This window comes from Protopterus annectens, chromosome 5.part0 (assembly GCF_019279795.1).
Source record: "Protopterus annectens isolate FY-2018-M chromosome 5.part0, PAN1.0, whole genome shotgun sequence".
Lineage (NCBI taxonomy): Eukaryota > Metazoa > Chordata > Ceratodontiformes > Protopteridae > Protopterus > Protopterus annectens.
This window is the reverse complement of record NC_056735.1, coordinates 507,214,545-507,234,092: the sequence shown is the minus strand read 5'-3', so window position 1 is coordinate 507,234,092 and position 19,548 is coordinate 507,214,545. Positions and strand designations below refer to the sequence as shown.

At 39.7% G+C, this 19,548-nt stretch overlaps 1 protein-coding gene across 18 annotated transcripts in view; it reads right to left on the bottom strand.

The window, feature by feature from the left end:
- Positions 1–19,548, bottom strand: part of ROBO2 (roundabout guidance receptor 2) — a 1,870,921-nt gene that overhangs the window by 423,921 nt on the left and 1,427,452 nt on the right. For all 18 annotated transcript variants that reach the window (XM_044072440.1, XM_044072432.1, XM_044072427.1 and 15 more), the window contains 2 exons: positions 16,561–16,642; positions 16,269–16,434 (listed from right to left, as the gene is read on the bottom strand). In XM_044072440.1, coding sequence (XP_043928375.1) covers positions 16,269–16,434; positions 16,561–16,642 — 248 coding nt within the window. The remainder of the gene's footprint in view (positions 1–16,268; positions 16,435–16,560; positions 16,643–19,548) is intronic.

Below are 19,548 nucleotides of genomic sequence, written 5' to 3'. Positions count from 1 at the left end.
TTCACCAGCTGGACCGGAGAGAAGATTGACAACTGACCTTTGGACATGCTAGAATAATATTGGGAATTCCTTAATTGAAAACAAGGGCCAGTGGGGAGTGAGGGTGTAGTGCTTTTAATTTTTAGTGCTGACTTATATAATTGCTTTAGTGAGCAAGTGCCAGGTAACTTGAGTGCAATGTGTTACAAGTAACTAAATGCAAAACGACAAACAGTAACTTTCTTTCAAGTGAAACAAGGAAATAAGTACAGTAAGCAATGCAGATATCACTAGTGATCCACAGAAGCGCTGAGAAGTTGCGTATTAGGTGGAATTAGCTTCCAGGGAAATAACAAGCAAACAAACAACAAGCATATAAACAAAGCTAGATTCAGCAGGCCTGGATCTAGTCTATGCTAGAGCAAGCAAGGTGAACCAATTTCAGTAAGATACAGTTCAAATATTCAGGCACTATAAACCCTTAACCAGAAATTCCCAGCTCAGAAGGGCAGAGTCCAGCCTCTTCTCCCACACGAGTGCAGACCACGAACCTTCTTAATGTAAAATAACTGGCCTGAAGCCCAAGTGCCTAAACCAGAACTAATACACTTGGACACTGGGCTCTCAATCAGCAGTTCCCAACTTAGAAGGATGAAAGCTACCTGTCCTGCCACCACAGTGCTTGCCACAAACCTTCCTAATGTAAAACAACTGGTCTGAAGCCCAAGTGCTTAATCCAAAAGACTTGAATGATAGCTACACTTTAATCAAGTTACAACCAAGCAGTAATAAATACCATTGAATACTTTAGAGAATGTCTGGATTAGTGCTCAAGTTACACAAACAAAGCTAGATCCAGCAGGCCCGAATCCAGTCTATGCCACAGCAAACAAGGCGCACCAACTTCAGTAAGAAACAGTTCAGATATGCATGCACTATAAGCCTTTAACCAGAAATTCCCAGCTCAGAAGGGCAGAGTCCAGCCTCTCCTCCCACAAGAGTGCAGACCACGAACCCTCTTAATGTAAAATAACTGGCTTGAAAGCCCAAGTGCTTAAACCAGAATTAATACACTTTTAGAATAACAGACACTGAGCCCTCAATCAGCAGTTCTCAACCTAGAAGGATGTAAGCTACCTGTTCTGCCACAACAGTGCAGACCACAAACCCTCTCAGTGCAAAACAACTAACTGGTCCGAAGCCCAAGTGTTTAAACCAAAAGGCTTAGAATGAGTTACACCAAGCAGTAATAAATACAATTGAGTATTTTAAGATGATGCAAAAGTAAAAAGAAGTAGGTAAAAACACAAGTACAGTAAAAGCAGATGACATTTTTTTTTTTTTTTTTTTCTGAACAAGTGCTGAGATCAAGAAACAGATTTGAGTGCTGAAACTAGAAAACTGGCTAGTTATAAGAAAAAAAAAAACAAGCTAGAAGGCTTCCCTCAAACACAGAAGGGCTTGAGGGCTCAGAAGCCTACAAATAGTCTGTACCACTTAACAAGAAAGGCAGGAAATAAGCTTAATTTTTTTTTTCTATTTCCCAGATGCTCTCTTTATACACAGTAGGAGTGCCTGAAATCAGAATATGATCTCACTGCACTCAGTTGAGTGAGCAAATGAGATGGGCCCAGAGGCAGGCTGAGGGGCTGGCAGTTCTGAGCTGTACAGAATTAGCCTTCTGAGCTGTACAGAATTGGATGCTAATGTCTAGGTAAAAAAATGTTCATTATTGCTTATATCCGTCATGAGAGTTGCAATTACAGAAGTAGATCTGTGCTGACTGATAGGATATTTTTCATCACAACATAGTAATGGTTGTCATCAGCAGACTATTTGCACAAGTCTGCCTTTAAAAATCTTTTCCATGAATTTCATGGGGAATGATGACGTTAGGTTAAATGGTGGTCTACTGTGTACAACATCACTATTTTTGATTCCCCTCCAGTCTTTTTCACATTTCAAGGTTAAGCAGATAGTCTAAGAAAACCTGACAAAAGCTCACATTGGTGGTTTGCCACCCTGCTATACTCCCATTTCCTCTTTCCCCTTCGGATTACTTGCTTATCTCTCTACCTCTGTATCTTATAGACCCCGTGACCGCTGTTTTATGTTGTCACTCTTTCTTTCTTCTTCTTCTGATATACTGGGATGAGGATAAAATCCTTCTCTAAGTCCACTCACACCACATATCTCTTTCCATCTTCTCAAACACCTTCATTTCCTGTTTGACTCCCTTTCTTCTTCCAAGTATTATTAGACCCAGCTTGACTTGTTTTGCTTAAGCCATTACCTATAAACAAATTAATCTTGATTTTACTGTCCTTAGCTAAATCTAAAATAAGCAGTTTAAGAGTAAAGTGTCAACTGAGGATGAATAAAGTTCACTAGTACTTGCATGTTTTCCCTGAAGAAGAGCCCTTTCAACAACCATTGGAATTTTCCTATATGGTCACTTCTCTTCCTATTCAAACATTCCTTTACAGACTACAAATGCTATAAGACTGTGGAGTAGCCTTTGGATATGGAACAGGTTAGACACCTTACTGAAATCCAGAAAGACTACATCAGATGAAGTACCTTTATCACAGTAGATATAACCCAAGTTTAGAAAAAAATCAAGTTAGTACGACCAAATGTTTATGCTAAGCAACTATATTAATTAAACAAAACAGTGTAAGAAACTTCTCTGTGTGGAAAATTTTCAGTCCATATATTTCTAGTTAATCACTGTTTAGGATCTATTAATAAGGATCAGAAGCTAACTGTTGTTCCACAACCTTTCACTCTTGACAATACACAGCAAAAGTAGACAAAGTATCTTGACAGTTGCGATTGGCCTTGATTTTAGTTTTATTTTCATAGGTTCATAGATTAGTACTAGGTTAACTGCCCTATACTAACAGAGACAGAAAACAGCCAAGAACTAAAAAAACAGTGAGAGCTGGCTTATGGGTAAAAAGTTAAATAAAAAGATAGTGAGAGAAGACATCTCTTGTTCATTGTTAAGTACTCAAGTGCTAATAGTGTTATTGGATTTAACAGATAGGGAAACGGAGGGGTAATGTGGGGGCAATTCATATACACAGAGAGGACAGGGAGAATGAATATGTATGCTAATAGCAATTTAAGGCATACCTTTTGACTGTCCAGATTCTTGTCTCATATTTTTTGGTCTGTTCCTCATAAAATTTGTGGTTTTATGGCAATTCACTGAGGACTGAAATCATTAAATAAAGGCATATGTTTCAGTTTCAGAATTCACATCCTTCATAAAATACATGCTAACACAAATCCTGTTATTCATACCAACTTTCTAAGTTTATAAGAGCAATATTTAAAATCTGTCCCTATTTTTGGTCCTTTGTCCCCTCATTACTTTAGGCTTTGTCCAGATTTCTTGGGCTAAGAGGTTAAGAGGTATAATTCAAGGGAGACTGAAATAGCACAACTTTACCGAAAACCATTTTATGGCCTTATGGCAGAACGTCTTCCTGAAGAAGACTAATTTAATGGGATTGACTGTGCCAGTTCCAGTAGTAACAAAGAATATTGCCCAGTAATAATAAACAATACTCTCACTCATGCTAAAGGTTATCTTTCATTTTTATCATGCTAGAGACATTTTTTTTACTAGGCATGCAATAAACAATGTTAAAATGATGTTGGCAAATATATTTTTGATAGCATGTATTCTGTACTCATGAAATATCTTTCTACAATGGATATTGGTCATTGATGTGTATAAAACATTCAAATAACAAAGGCAAAAATTAAAAGGTATTGCATGATGATGAGATAGCAGTATATAGCCTAACCGTGTATTTTATGGAATTAAAACGCCTTTTTGTCTTAATTTCTGAGGGCAGAGATCTGAAAACGTAACTGGTCATTAAAGTGTTAAACACAGTGAATAGTAATAATTTATTTATCTGGTATATTTTGACCAGGAAAGTCTGACTGGGCTAGTACCCTTTTTTCAGTGGAGGCCCAAGGAGAAAAACTCCACTGAAGAAACAAAATTGCACAGTTAGAATTCATAAGCTCCCAAATAAACAAAAAAACATAATTACAATTCATACAGTTCACAGAAAAAAAAATATATATATATATATATATATATATATATATATATATATATATATATATATATATACAAAGTGTGTTAGGGTAAGTATACAATACATTTTAGCTTTAAGAAATGAGAAATTAGTCATAGGCATGGTGAAAAAACAGAATGAGATTAAATTCACAAAAGCTCACAAGCATATGGAAAAGGAGTACAAACTGGGTTTAGCAGCTCACAGTCAAGTAAGTTATTATGTACAAAAATTATGAGAAGAAGTTGGAAGTAGTTATGTTTTGAAAAGGCAGGTAGGATGAGAGACAGCATATTGCTATGTCTAGGTTTAGAAGTTTAGAGAACTGTAGTAAGAGTTTGCAGCTACGTGAATATTGACAGTTTATTGAGAGTAATATGGAGGGTAGAGTAGATACTAGTAAAGTGATGGAAGAAGGCAGACAGGTTGGGAGTGAGAGAAGGTATTAAGGAAGGTCCAGGTCTGAAGGAGATGTTGTTTTAATGCTTTTTTGAATTCTTGTGCATGGACTATGTTTCTGATGTGCAAATGTAGTTTGCCCCAGGCTAGTGCGGGTGTGTAGCAATAGAGATTTTGGCCTATGGATTTTTGGGGTTTTTAAATTTCCAGCAGTTGTTGGTTGGAACTTCTGAAAGTTCTGGAATGAGTATAGCTTGGGATAAGTGCGGTGAGAGAAGGATCTATTGAAGGGTCTGTTTAAGATGGAATGAATCATAAGGAGTTGGGAGTAGATAAGCTGGTGGGGAAACTCTAGCCAGTGTAGGAGATTGTGGGATTGGCAGTGGAGTGTCTGAGGAATGGCGAGCAGCAAATCTTTCAACTTTGTTATAGGTGGATTCCAGTTTGGAAAATGAGAGAGGCTTGTAAGTTACTTAGTATTTGTGAGCTGTGGAGAAGACTAGGAAAAAGGAAGGCCTGGACAAGATCAAGTCCAGAGTCTTTTGTGAGGTATTTGTTATTTCTGTATAGTAGCCCCAGTTTTTGATGTGATTATGATGCAGTGGTGGCCATGGTGGCCAAATATGAGTTGGTCACCTATGATGACTCAAAGCAGTTTGGTGTGTTTTTCAGCATTGATAACAGTGTTGTCAAAGGATGCACTGGAAAAGGTAGGTTTGAGGTGTGTGAGAGGTTTAGGTAAGAAAAGAAGAAGCTTAGTCTTTTTAGGATTTAGGATGAGTTGGTTATTGGAGATCCATTGTTCAACAGAGTTAAAGAAGGTTTGGGTGATGAGATGAAGGTCAGAGAGGGAATCTGCAGTAGAGATGACTGGAGTCATCTGTGTATTGTATAAGAGAGGAGTCAGGACAGGAAAAATGCAAGTAATTAGTGAAGATATTAAACAATAAAGGACCGAGAATTGACCCTTGAGGAATACCTGTTTAATGGGGAGAAAGGGAGACATTGAGAAGAGCCACTTAACTGATTGCTGTCTATTAGTGAGATAGCTAGAGAACTGGACAGGTTGATGTCAGAGAGTATGGACAGTAAAATAGGATGAGAGATGGCATTGAATACCTTAGATAGGTCAAGAAAGAGACATGAAGTAAGTTTGTTATTGTCTCTGGAAAGGAAGATTAAGTTTGTGAAGGAAATGAAAGCAGTAGTAGTGCTGTGGTAAGGATGGAATCTGTGTTGTGTGTTTGTAATTAGGTTTTCTTTGAGTAAGTAGTCCATGAGTTGCCTATGTACACATTTTCTGAGTATTCTGGTGAGGGGAGCAGTACTTCTATAAGCCGGAAGTTAGATAGTCCTGTGGAGTTGTCACCCTTATGGAGATGTATGGTACAGAACTGTTTCCAGAGCAAGGGAACGGCGCATCCTAATCCACTACTATGGCATGATTTATTCCTTTACATTACTGAGGGTTTAGCAATTGTGACAAGGACATTGAGGAGTAATTCCTATAGTGCATTAAATGTTACATGCTGGTTCACAAAGATAGTTCATTATAGGGGGGGTGCTCATTCCACAACTCGTCCTCTTTCTCCACTAGGTGAAGGGAAATTCAAAGGTTGCACGTGACAATATGCCTTCAGTTTTAATGTCACCTAAAATATTAGGGTCAAGGATATAAGATAAGTAACTCATCTTTATAACTGCTGTTCCTTTACTGCATTCCTTTTTGCTATTGAATGCTGAGCAGAATTAGAGGTATCTCTGGAGTGGTTGCTGAACATACAAGCAGATAAATTCACAAGAGGAAATTTCTATTGTATGCTTTCAGAGTTTATCTCTCTCAGATCCACAGACCACTCTGCTCTGCAAGTTGTACTTTGGGCATTTTGATGCAAATTTATTTTAAAGACTGAGGCATCATATAATACATTTTTTTTTCAGTTCCATTTATTTTTCAGTAAATAAGGCAAGCACATATATTAACCACGGTTGTGGCAGAGCATTTGTAAATATGGAAGGCTATCAAATAAAGATCAGCTAGTTTTTGTTTTCTACAAGTTTTGTAGGGTAGCCTCCATAACAGCTAAAAATGATGCAGCTGTAAGGTGAAGCAATTTATAAAGCCGGTCCAGATACTTGAAAAGATACATCTTTCTGAGGCTGGAATAAAGAAAAAAGATTCATGCCTCCAGTGGAAAATTCTTAACTAGAATCACTGTTCAAGGCCCACATGACTCACTAGCCAAGAATCTACAGCAAAATTGCAGAGGAAAGTAATCTGACTGATAATTTACAAAACAGAGTGGAAAAGAGTTCACATAAACTTTTCAAAGTTGTTTTTCTTTGACGGGGGACACATCATCCCACATGCCAAAGTGGGAAAAAGCCTTTTGAAATCCTTTACTTAAAAAGATCAGTATACCATGAGGTAAAGCTGATTCAAATCCAATGCAGATCAGTTTTGTGTTTTACATAAGCATGCATTTCAGACATTTGGTCCTCTGTGTACTCTAATCACATGCACATCAGCTGTTCCAGTTCACTAGAATTTAAAGAAAGTTCTATAAAGGAAGAATACCTGAAAGTAGGACCAGGAGTGGCCTTAGGTCAACTGGTGCCCTAGGCAAAAGGGATCCATGGTGCCCCCTACCATACTATCTGGTGCCCCCATTCTTGTCTACCTACACCAAATAAATACTGGAAAAGCACCCCTGCTACAGCGGCGCCCTAGGCGGCTGTCTAGTAGGCCTATGCCTAAGGCTGGCTATGACTAGGACACATCTAAAGAAGACAGTTCTACCAAATGCACAGTGAAAGAAGGATGAAAAAGAAACATCTACTCACAGTACCTGAGGGTACATTTGAAGTCTTCAGATAAGGTCATTTATGTTGAAAATACAGACTCAGACTATTTAGAAAAAAGCAATACATAGATACGAGCATTTGCATGGACTGGATTTAGCATCTCCTTTTCAAATGTTTTAGAAACTATAGCAGAAATAAGATTTTGCCATTATTTGTAGGTTATAGAAGATTATTTTCTGATTAATTTAGATATTCTGTTTAATTTTTCTTTCCTATATGGTCATTAAAGTTCAACGATGAAGGAAAATTGACAAAAGGTCAATTAAGCCTGTGAATCTGTGAATGAAAGGAAGAGAAGTTGGATTAAATTTTGCCTTCTCAAGCAATTAGTGGACAAGAGCCAAAACAGAGATAAGTAGGAAGGTAGCCTGGAAAAGAGTTTTGAATATTTACCAAGAGAAGGATGGTATAATTAATTAGCAATTGCGTGGTTATTATTTGAATAAAATGTACTTTGGTTGGATGGCATTTGTCCAAGAAAACTATATATAAAATGCTGACATGTCATGCGGAATGAATAGTACTTTTAATGAGTAAAGTTTGAGTAATGGGGGGGGGGGGGGGCTCAATGATTAGTGTTGAATTAAAGGATGGAGCAAAAAGCAATCACTTAAGTAATTTTATAAAAAAATGATTTTCCAGCTTGGGCATTAGTGTAATGACTAAGGTGTTAACCTCACAGGCAAAGAGTACAGAGTTTGATTCTCACCTTTAGAAGGGAAATTGTCAAAGCTTAAAATGTCTGACAAGGACAGCTAGCCTTGTATTTACCTATCAGCCTAAGTACTGAGGACCAAATAAGAAATGAACACATGGAACTCTAAACCAAAGCAAAGAGCTCATGCAAGATGTAGTTACTAACATATTAATCTACTGTAGAAGTGTGTTTACCCTGTTAGTAACTCTAGCAAGGAGCCTGTTTCGGTTTTATACAATGATTTAATGCATTCATTTTAGAAGCCATGATATCGCCTGTTTTGTAAATGAATGTCAGTACTCCATTCATGTCCCATGTCACATAAAGTACAGTTTTGTACCTACCATAAATGTAGATGTTCGAGTGGTTATACTGCTGCAGTCATCACACTTGGGTTATCCTGTCGTCAGGCAGTCCCGCAGTCGGCCGAATCCCAAAGTCTTGGTCCGGCATCAGTTGTCATCGCCTCTTCCCTGACATCAGTGTGACAGAGGTATAAAAGAGACAGCCGACGCCATTTTCTTCAGTTTTTCTTGCCCCAGATGTCAGGTGCCCCTAAGTAGGAAGGCAATACAATAGCTATGCAACAATACATTAGTAGATAAGCAATAGTACTAGCTGTTAGCAAATACACCATATAGACCTGCATCCAATAGATTGAGGTACCTGGAGTTGTAACTAACACCCTGGCATGTAGAGGGGATGGAGGGAAGGTAACCTGGACTGCAGCAGTATAACCACTCGAACATCTACATTTATGGTAGGTACAAAACTGTACTATGTTCATCGTGCTATACTGCTGCAGTCATCACACTTTGGTAGAATCCCAAAGCTATGGAAGGGTGGCTGGTACTAAACTGGGTTAGGTGATGCTAGGATGCCCTGCAGAACTGCAGTGGCAAAACCAGCCCTGGTTTTTGAGTATAATGGAAGGTTGTAGTGCTTGGTAAAGGTGTGCACTGAACTCCAAGTAGCTGCCTCCAGAATGTCTTTGGTTGGAACCCCTCTGAGAAAGGCTGCTGAGGTTGCAGTAGCCCTGGTAGAATGGGATCTAATATTGACAGGCACTGCCTTCCCATGGTGCGAGTAGCAAAAGCGGATACAATGTGCTATCCTTTTGGAGATGGTCTGTTTTGAAATAGCCTTTCCTTGTGAACCTGCAGCATATGATACAAAGAGTTGGTCAGTTTTTCTGAAGATCTTTGTCTTATCTAAATAGTAATGTAGCTGTCTGTGAATGTCCAAAGAGTGAAGGAGCCTTTCTCCTTTATTCTGTGGGTTAGGATAAAGGTGGGTAAATGAATGGTCTGATTCAAAGCCACACTGGATACTACCTTGGGCATGAAGGTAAAGTTAGTTCATAAAGAGATTCTGTCCTAATGGAAAATGATGAAAGGTTCCACTGCCATAAGTGCTTGTAGTTCTGAGACCCTGCGTGCTGAGGTAATAGCCAGTAACAAGGCTGTTTTCCAAGACAAGTATTGTAGTTCTGCTGAGAATGCTGGTTTGAAAGGAGGTAGTGTTAACTTTTCTAAAACGAAGTTTAGGTCCCAAGTTGGTGTTGGTTTTCTCGGGGGTCTTATATTCTTAGCCCCTCTGAGAAACTGTCTAAGTAAAGGGTGTGAGAAAATTGGGGGATCCGTATTATATTGAGCTGAAATGGCTGAAGCATGGATCTTAATGGAGGAGAAGGAAAGGCCTTTGTGTAGCATCTCAGTTAAGTGTTGCAGTATGTGAAGAATATTTGGAATCCAAGGATTTTGACCTTTAGCCTGGTGCCATGCACAAAATCTTTTCCATTTGTCTGAGTAAGTCTTCCTGGTGCTGGGCCTCCTGGCCTCCATAATTACATTCAGGACGTCCTTTGAGAGAAGTGTTGATTGATAATTTAAGGAATTCTCCATGCAGCTAAATTTAAAGTTCTGAGCTGGCTGTGATGGGTTTGATAGTTTTTCTGAGTCAACAGTAGAGAGAATTGAGGCAAGATCCATGGAGGACTGTGAGTCAAGTTCCTTAGTAATGGGTACCAGTGCTGGCGTGGCCAGTCCGGAGCAATGAGGATCATTTGTGGTCTCTCTGATCTGACCTTCAGTAATAACTTGGTCAATAGAGGTAGTGGAGGGAAGGCATAGACTGTTAGTGTTGTCCAACTGAATGATAGAGCGTCCACTTTCCAGGCTAGGGAGTGATAAGTCCTTGTGCAGAATTTTTGTAATTGGCAATTGTTGGGGGATGCAAATAGATCTATGTCTGGACATCCCCATCTTTGGGTTATCATTGAAAATACTTGTGGGTGTAGTCTTCACTCATGGGGGTCTGTCATGTTTCTGCTTAATTCGTCTGCCAATATCTTTTCCTTTCCCGGCAGGAATTCTGCTTGTAGTTGTACTTGGTAGGTCAAAGCTGTGTTCCATCAGGTCATAGCCTGTCTGCATAAAGGGTAGGAGTGTGTTCCTTCCTGTTTGTTTATGTACCACATAACTGTGGTGTTGTCTGTCCTTATTAGAAGTTGTCCTGGATGCAAGAGGTCCTTGAAGGCTGTCAGGGCATTTTGCACAGCTAGCATCTCCTTTTGGTTGATGTGAAGGTGCATTTGTTTTGCAGACCATTTGCCCTGTATGCACTGTCCTGCCATGTGTGCTCCCCAGGCGTAGTCTGAAGAATCTGTTGTCATGGTTTGGATTGCTGGAGGTAAGACGAAAGGAAGACCCTTGTTTGTTTGACATGCTTGAGCCCACCATAGGAACTCTTTTTGAAGGCAGAGAATGATAGGTATACTTGTTTCGAGGCTGTGCCATACACTTTTCAGGTACCATTGTAATTTTCTCATATGCAGCTTTGCATATGGGATTAGTTGAATGCATGATGCCATGAACCCCAATGCCTGCAGGATTTTCCTTGCAGTGAGCTGGGTAAAAGTTGCTATCTTTTTGAAGTATTGAGTCAATTGCTTTTGCTTGTCTGGCATGAGGTAAGCCATCTGGGCCGTTGTATTTAAGCTGGCACCCAGGAATATTATTTGTTGTGAGGGTATTAGTTTTGACTTCTTTTTGTTTACTGTGTACCCTAGGCAACTGAGCAGCTGTGTTACAAAAGCCAGATGCTGTAATAGAATGTCCTTGCTGTCCGCTTGGATCAGGCAGTCATCCAGATATGGGTAAATTTGTATTCCTCGTTGTCTGCAATATGCAATTACTGATGCCAGGCATTTCGTAAATACTCTGGGTGCAGTAGATAAGCCAAAGGGCCGTGCAGAGAATTGATAATGCATTGTACCTGCCAAAAATCTGAGGTATCTTCTGCAATCTTGTCTGATAGGGACATGCAGGTATGCCTCTTTGAGGTCCAACGTTACCAGCCAAGACTCCTTGCCCAGCATGGGAAGGAGCTGCTGTAGAGCGAGCATTTTGAATTTGGGTACCTCCAGGTATGTGTTCAGAATTGAGAGGTCTAAGATGGGCCTCCAGGCTTTGTCCTTTCTTGGGACTAGAAACAGTCTTGAGCAAAAACCTTGACCTTGCTCTTTTGTAGGTACCTTTTGAATTGCTTTCATATCCATGAGAGCTGAAATTTGCATTTGAGCCTCTGCCCATTGGTTTGGAGGCAGATTTGGCATGCCTCTCATCCGAGGTAAAGTGTGGAAATGAAATCTGTAGCCTCGGGTAATAATGTCCAGAATCCATTTGTCCTTTGTTATGATGCGCCAATTTTGTGGAAATAGAGCCAGTTTTCTTCCCAAAGGTGCTGCCAGGGCAATTTTGTTTGGCAGGCGAAGAGGGAAGTCATTGTGTTTGTTTCCTGAATGGTTGAGATCTTTCGTCTCCACCTCTTTGAGTTGCTGTATGCCATTGTCTAGGCCTGAAGGAACCTTGTGGCTGGCCTCTGCCCCTTGGGCGCCTGTACCTACCTCTTTGGGGTCTGTCTGATGCAGGAAATGACCAGTTTTTTGATGGCCAGTTTCTGCTGAAACGAGGAGGTTGTACCTGTAAAAAATCTTTAACTTGGATTTTGCCTTTTCTTCCATTTTCTTCAAAACTTCCTCTGCTTTGACACCAAATAACACATCTTTCTGCAAGGGGGCATCCAATAACTTTGCTTTGACATGTTCTGGTAAGGCTTGTTCTTTAAGCCAAGCATGCCTACATATGACAGACCCTCTGACAGCTGCTCTACATGAGGCTTCCAATGAATCAAAACCACACTGTAAGGTATGTTTTCCCACTTGTTCTGCTGCATGCAGCAAATCCTGTATCTCTTTCAAATCTAGTTGATCTGTCTGAGGGATCAGCTTCTGCTTTAACTGTGTAATCAAATACTGTTGGTATTTTAGCATGTGGAATTGGCAGTTTAATGCCCTCATGGCCAAAGTGGCAGAAGTATACACTTTCTTTCCCCATCTTTCTAATGCTCTGGAATCTCTTTCAGAAGGGAGTGGATTCTTAGCAGTAGAGGCCTTAACCCCTTTGGGACCCTGGGAAATGGTCTCGGGGTCTGCATTAGGGCTTTTGTATAGAAACTTATGAGTATCAGGAACTCGGTAGTATCTGTCTGGCTTAGCTGGAGCTGGAGGTAAGGAATCCGGGTTTAAACTAGATTCAGAAAAAACATCATCCAAAATGTCTAAAACTGGAGGAATTGCCAGGGGTCTATGCTGCGGAAGAAGAAGAAACTCACGGAGTCTTTTCTTGGAGTCAGAGTAATCTTGGCCTTCCCAGTGGAAGTGTTCCCTCATGGTGTGTAAAGTTTCCCCAAAAGAGTAGTCTTCAGGGGGGGAGACAGAGGGAATGGACTCTTCAGCATTTGAGTCTTCATAAGGAGGGAAGGAATAATCCTGGTCGTCAGAGTTGCCTGAGGAAATGGATGCTTGTTCAGAGGAAGGATAATCTTCCTCCAGTCTAGGCCTTTTATCAGGAGGGGGTTGGGATCCCCTGATAAGGGTAATTAAATCCTCGACCATCTTAAGCATCTGTTTTTTAGGCATAGGGGCCTGTGGGGGGGTGTGTGGCCCCGGTTTTCTAACTTTCAAGGGGACTTTGAGCTTAGCATAAGGCTTGGCAGGGGCAGTTGTCGGTTTGAAAACACTCTCTGAGACCGAAGGTCTATTCAAAGTTTCCGGATCCCCGTCGGGGCTGGCGTCCGAGGAGTGAGGTGGAACTGGATCCTGAGGCCCAACGGTTTCAGTTTGGGATGCTGTCAGAAATTCTGAATCAGCGGTAGTCAGGGGCTGCGAAGGCACCTCGCTGAAAACAAGAGAACCGGCGTCAGGCCTTGCTGAGGCCTCTGTATCTGGTCTTGGCCTTGGCTGCCGGTCCTTATCTTTGCATTTTTTAATCATTGCTGATGGTTGCTCCGACGGCATGCTATAGTTAAATTTTCTGCCAAAATAATGCTGGGCAAATTCTGCCCGACGCTTTATTGTACGTTTGTTGAACCTAGCACAGAACCGACAACCAGAGACGTTGTGGTCTGGGCCTAGGCAAGGAATACAATAAGAATGAAAATCCTTATGAGGTATTTGCTTCCCACAAGAAATACAATTATTAACTTTGTCTGACATCAGTCTGAGGCAAGAAAAGTTTCCCCAACGGGGTACTTAGCTTTAAAGAAGACTTCAGGCTGAAACTCGATTCGAAAATTTCAGGAGCTGGCCGACCGGCACTTGCGAACTGCTTCTACTTAGGGCACCGCACGGCAAGAAAGACTGAAGAAAATGGCGTCAGATGTCTCTTTTATACCCCTGTCGCACTAACGTCAGGGAAGAGGTGACGACAACCGACGCCGGACCAAGACTTTGGGATTCGGTCGACTGTGGGACCACCTGACGACAGGATAACCCAAGTGTGATGACTGCAGCAGTATAGCACGATGAACATCTACCAATTTGCACATGGGGCAGACATCCCACCCACCCACCTTAGTTATGGTTCGACTTGGCTAGTAATGGTAAATGGATATGGAGGGGGGGGTTATATGAAGCTGATGTGCCTCCACTCCTGTGGGGAATTTTTGGCCATCCCAGGGCTTGCTGCTTGGGTGATACTTAAGGAAGCACAAATTGTAGTATATATGAAGTTTGAACCTGCAGACCTTTCACTTCCCAACAGCCATGCTGAACATGAGGGTGGAGGCATGCATGTGTCTCACAGATGGCAGCACTAGCAGATATCTATTAGGCCTGTGAAATGAGTAGAATCTCTGAGGAGAAGGAAAGGATATCCACAGGATCCAGCAATCTGGGCCATTCCCTGCTACTCTTCCCTCACCAATCTGGGGAATGAATCCACTGATTAGACTCCCCAGCCAGGGAATGAATAAATGGGCCAAAGGAGTCTCACCCATACTGAAGAATGCCTGGTTGTCACCCCTCCAAAAGCAAAGGAAATGAGTGAAAAGGGGGAATTACTAGGCATGACCTACTGGATATAAAAGGGAAATGATGTGCATATTATCAAAGGTACAAAATGGGTTGGCCACAACTAGTGTGCGTTATTCTTTCCAGATGGCTCCTGGGCCAAGTCCTGAATTTTAATTATAAGAAAAAAATGCCAGAAAGTAGGCCAGGCCTGTAAGTCTACAGTTTATTGAAAGGTTGCATGGTGTAAATACCAAGGCTGTGGCAGTATTTAGGCTAAATTAATATAGCCATTTGGTGTTTCAGCACTGAAGGAATGTGGACTTTCAGCAAGGCTGATCATAGTTCATAGTTCAGTACTAAGCTAACTGCCCTTGCGAGCCATTAAGCTTAGCCAATTATCCCTTCTGAGACTCAAACCCTGCACCTTGTGTTTGTAAGGCAAATACCTTAGCCATTAAGCCACCCTCCCAATTAGATATCAACAGTGGTGCTGATGTCTGATATGTCTGTATATAATAAAATATGACAAAAATAAGTTAATGACTGAAGTAACTTTGTCCAGAATGAAAACTTGTTTCTATAAGAGATTCCAAACTGGTTATTTAGGAAGCACAATAATTTTGTGTTATCAGTATAACTTGATGTGGGTATTGCTATGGAAGTACAGCTATTTAGAAAATAATTTTAAATGGGACAGCTAGTGAAACTCAACAAAAAATGGAAGACTGAAATCAATAAGGTAGTGCAGTTATAATGTATAGTTGGAATCAGCCTAGCATATGACTTTGGAGGGGCTAGGACAACTTAACTGAAAGACCTGCTAAGCAGGGTTTTGTAAGACAAAAGTGAGAAGTACCAGGTGATGATGTGTTTAATAGTTTGTATTAAAGACCTTGAGTAGGAAGAGAACCCACAGCATTGTAATCCTTTAGTCCCAAAGGCAAGTGTACTACCCTGTTGAGCCACAGCAAGACTTTAAAGCCTAAACAATTATCTTATGTGAGAATCAAACCATGTACCTTGTGTCTGTAAGGTAAACATCTTATCCATTATGCCAATCTCCCATACCCTATGCACTACACTCCTTCCTCCCCAAAATAAATAAACAAACAAACTGTGTGTATTCTGTGCCTGGATCAGGAAGCTAAGTGATAGGACAAAATTATTAGATGGATTAAAAGAAGAAGTTTTATGTAGCCACAGATGGTCTATATCATATGAGCGAATCGCACAAATTGCGAACGCTCATAATATCGAATGTACCGGACCTCAAAGTGCTTTTTCTGAGATCGCTGTACAGTGATGAATTGGATATTTGCCCTTTCCTTACTGAAGTGCAATCTTGGAGTTGGAATATATATTTAGTGGAGTGTGTGGGGGGGGTGCAGCCCCACACAATAGGAAGTTTGAGGTCCGGTATGTTCGATATTATGAGCGTTCTCAATTTGTGCAAGTCACTCATATGATATAGACCCACCACAGAGATTCTAAAAAAGTGTTTCCTTTGGACAGAGCAAAATAAGTGCTCAACACTATTGAAATCTAGAGTGGTAACCAAGATGAATCAAATATTTCTAAGTAAGTTGTTTTTCACAGCCTGTAACTACACTATAACTGTGAAGCATCTACTCACATACATTTATACTTTTTTCCAAGTAACATTTTTTACCCATTTAGACAGCAATCATGAAGCAGTATGTTTCATATCTGCAGAGGTTCTTAAATTGATACAGTACATCTGGATGAACACACACACACACACACACACACACACACACACACACACACACACACACACACACACACACACACACACACACACGGGATAAAATGCATGTAATAGCAATGAAATCAGAAAGTCTGGCTAGCATACCTGAAGGCTTCAATGATGTAAGATGTGATAGGTAATGCTCCTGGGGTCCCTAACTGCCATGACAACGTGACACTGTTCTTAGTGACATCAGCGACTTGAGGTTTGGATGGTGGTCCAGGAAGATCACATGAATCATATATTTTACTGACAGTCACTCCAGGTGATTCTGTTTACAAATATTCAGAACAGTTAATAGTATACTGTTAATGACAGCTGCATTTAAAGAAAAAAAAGTGATAAAAATAGGACAAGGTACGGTCAGTCATCACTCAAAATGCAGAAATAAATATACCTTGAACTTCCAGAAATGCACTCCATGATGTTTCCCCACTTGAACTAGTTGCTACACATGTATAAATTCCAGAATCAGATGCCTGAAAACCAATGGAAGATCTATTTCAAACAATTGATTATATAGGCAATAAATACAGTTTTGTTCAAACATTGTGAAAGATTACTTTTCAGATTGTGACTCTGTTAATCACAAACTATGTAAAAGATTGTTGCCAATGTGATATTTACAGAACTTTTGTCAGTTATATTAATAATAGTTATTTTAATAAGTTATCATATTTGTCTTTACTGGAGGAAAACAAAATGGTATCTGCTGCTATCAAGCTAAGCTGCTACTTTTTTAAACAAGTGCTTTAAACCACTTCGGCCAGTATAAACTGAAAGCAGTTAAAGTGGCACAGCAGATCTCACAGAGGAAATATAAAATACAGCACGAAATAGTTAACATGCACTGAATGCATACAAAGTTTATTTACACAGAAATGGTGAAATAGGAAAGAATATGTTTTCTTAAACATACTTGATAAGACAGCTAAAATAAAGACAATGAACTGAGGTAAAGACTACCTGATTATGGTAATTTCTAGATAATTAAAATTAGCAAACAAGTGAATTTACATAAATATTACAGACAGAGATGGCTGTATGCATTACACATTCTTTCAAGAAAAAACAAAATGTTCAGTGTTGTTACCATTAATATACCAATTACCTCTATCCTTTCAAACAAATGAAGACATAAAAAAGACATCTGAAAAGTGGACATGCTTATAAAACAGTAATTACATACCCTGGTATGTCTACAGAGAGACATAAGGAAGATTTCTTTTTAAAATATTACTGAATTTTACCGTATGTTACCTTCTGCAGTTATTTCAAAGAAAATACTTAGTCTGCTACTTAAACATATTTTACGAAATTACTGTTTTTTTTATCTGCTTCATGTATGAGTCACACAAACATACTAGGTGCTTTGTCATGGGGAAAACCTACACTTTTATTGTGCAGCGAGACAGACCTGGAAAGAAAATCAATAAGTTTTTATCTAAAATAAAAACTCCAGACAGCCCTTTCAGATTTTGGATGCTGATTGCTAATTTTTGTTGTGCTGTCTGACATCACCTTATTTTAAGTTATTTTCAGCACATAATTGACAGTACAGATGGTAAGTCACTAGCTGCCATCTGACTTGTATCCTTTATGCTACTCAGGCTGAGCATTGCAAGCCTATGTGTCTCTTCCTCAGAGGAGTTGCACAAAGCCATCAGTTCCCTAAATGTTTGTCAGGATTTTCAGACTGCCACCTTTAATTGCCATTCTCATGACAAACTTGGAGCCTGACTATTCAAGCGCAGAGTTTAATCCAACAGTACAGTAAAAATGCATTAACCTCTGTGGCCTGACTCCACCTTCAGTGAAGGTAGAAAGACTGAGCTGTTTACCAAAGAGTGCTGACATAATTTTTTTAATAAACTCGATTTTGTTCAAAGGCACTTTATAATTAATTTATGGTTTCTCAGAATCCATTGATTGATGCCTGTATGCCATTCACAGCATCCATTTCCCTGCTGCATCTTCACAGTGATTTATTGTAATGCTTTAGAATTTTAACAATAAAAACATCAAACTATATTTTTGCAAAAAGACAATCAATCTTTAAAGTGAATTATCCTTGCTAGTAGACCAAGTTTGTTGTCCATATGCAGTTATAACAAGGTACTGCTATCGTCTCTTTAAAATAGAGTTTTAACAATGTCTGAATTTGAACACTAATCTGTATGAATGTAGTCCTCTCCTTGAAGGTGGTGAGACATGGAAGTAAGCGTGCCTTCATACCTTTAGAAACTGAAGTACAACTTTGCACAGCTTCTTGTGAGTATAACTCTAATTCAGCATTTAATTACAATTATACTAACGCAGGATATCAGATGAAAGACCAATTATAAAAGTTTGCTGAAAGAAATAATGTTTATCGAAGTAAATTTTATCTCAGAAAGTGTTCTTTAAAAAGTCAGGTAACAAACCGAATACTTAAAGACATGCACACAAAGAAGCACTCTGATGTTAGCATGACTGGACCAAAAGGGTGGGGAGAAGAAAAGGCAACAATAACGTAGAGATAGTCAAAACAACCAGTTGGTACTGTGGTAATACAAAGGAAAAAATTCTTAAACAGGAAGAACTTGAAAAAAAATCACATAGGAAAAAGAGACAAGATTAAGATTCCCATGAAGAGTCACTGCCAAGGTGAAGATGACATTTGGATGAATGCCATGAACAGTTAAAATGTATAAATGTTGAGTGAAGCAATAACATGTTAATAAAGAGATAGCAATTTGCTGTTTTCATTTGCATTCTGGTACTTCCTCCTCCCATCACATGATCTGGTTCACAGTCCTTTAACATAGTATCCACAATAAAATAGACATGAGATGGGAGCACTTCTGCATTATTCAATTCTGACAGTAGGAAAGCTTCTCCTCTTTGGTTTATTCTTAATTTCCCCCTCTTTGTACTGTGCACAGTGATATCAAGTCAATCTGTGTGCATTTGCTACCATAAAGATTCCCTCTTCTACAGACAATATGCCTGCTCTATGTTTCACATTTCATCTGGGACTGAGCTAGTCTGAATCCTCTATTCTAATTCACAAAAAGGCAGGAAACCATTCTGCATCAGGGTGGGGGGCCCGGGGGCACTCATTTTCATTCCCACCCTGACCTGGCTTGACCAATGTCTAGGACAGCTACTCAAACTCAGATCTCCTTGTAACACACTGGTCTCCATCTCTCTGTAACTAGAAGCTGCAAGTCGTTTAATATATGCAAAATATTAGAAAGGAAAATATTTTATTTTATTTTGTTTGTTTACTTACATAGAGTACTGAAAACAACTGACCATTTTCAAACAGAACCAGGTGAAGTTATCAGACTTAATATATTTAAGAAGATAAAAAAAACACTGTAAGCAGTATTCTAGCTTACAC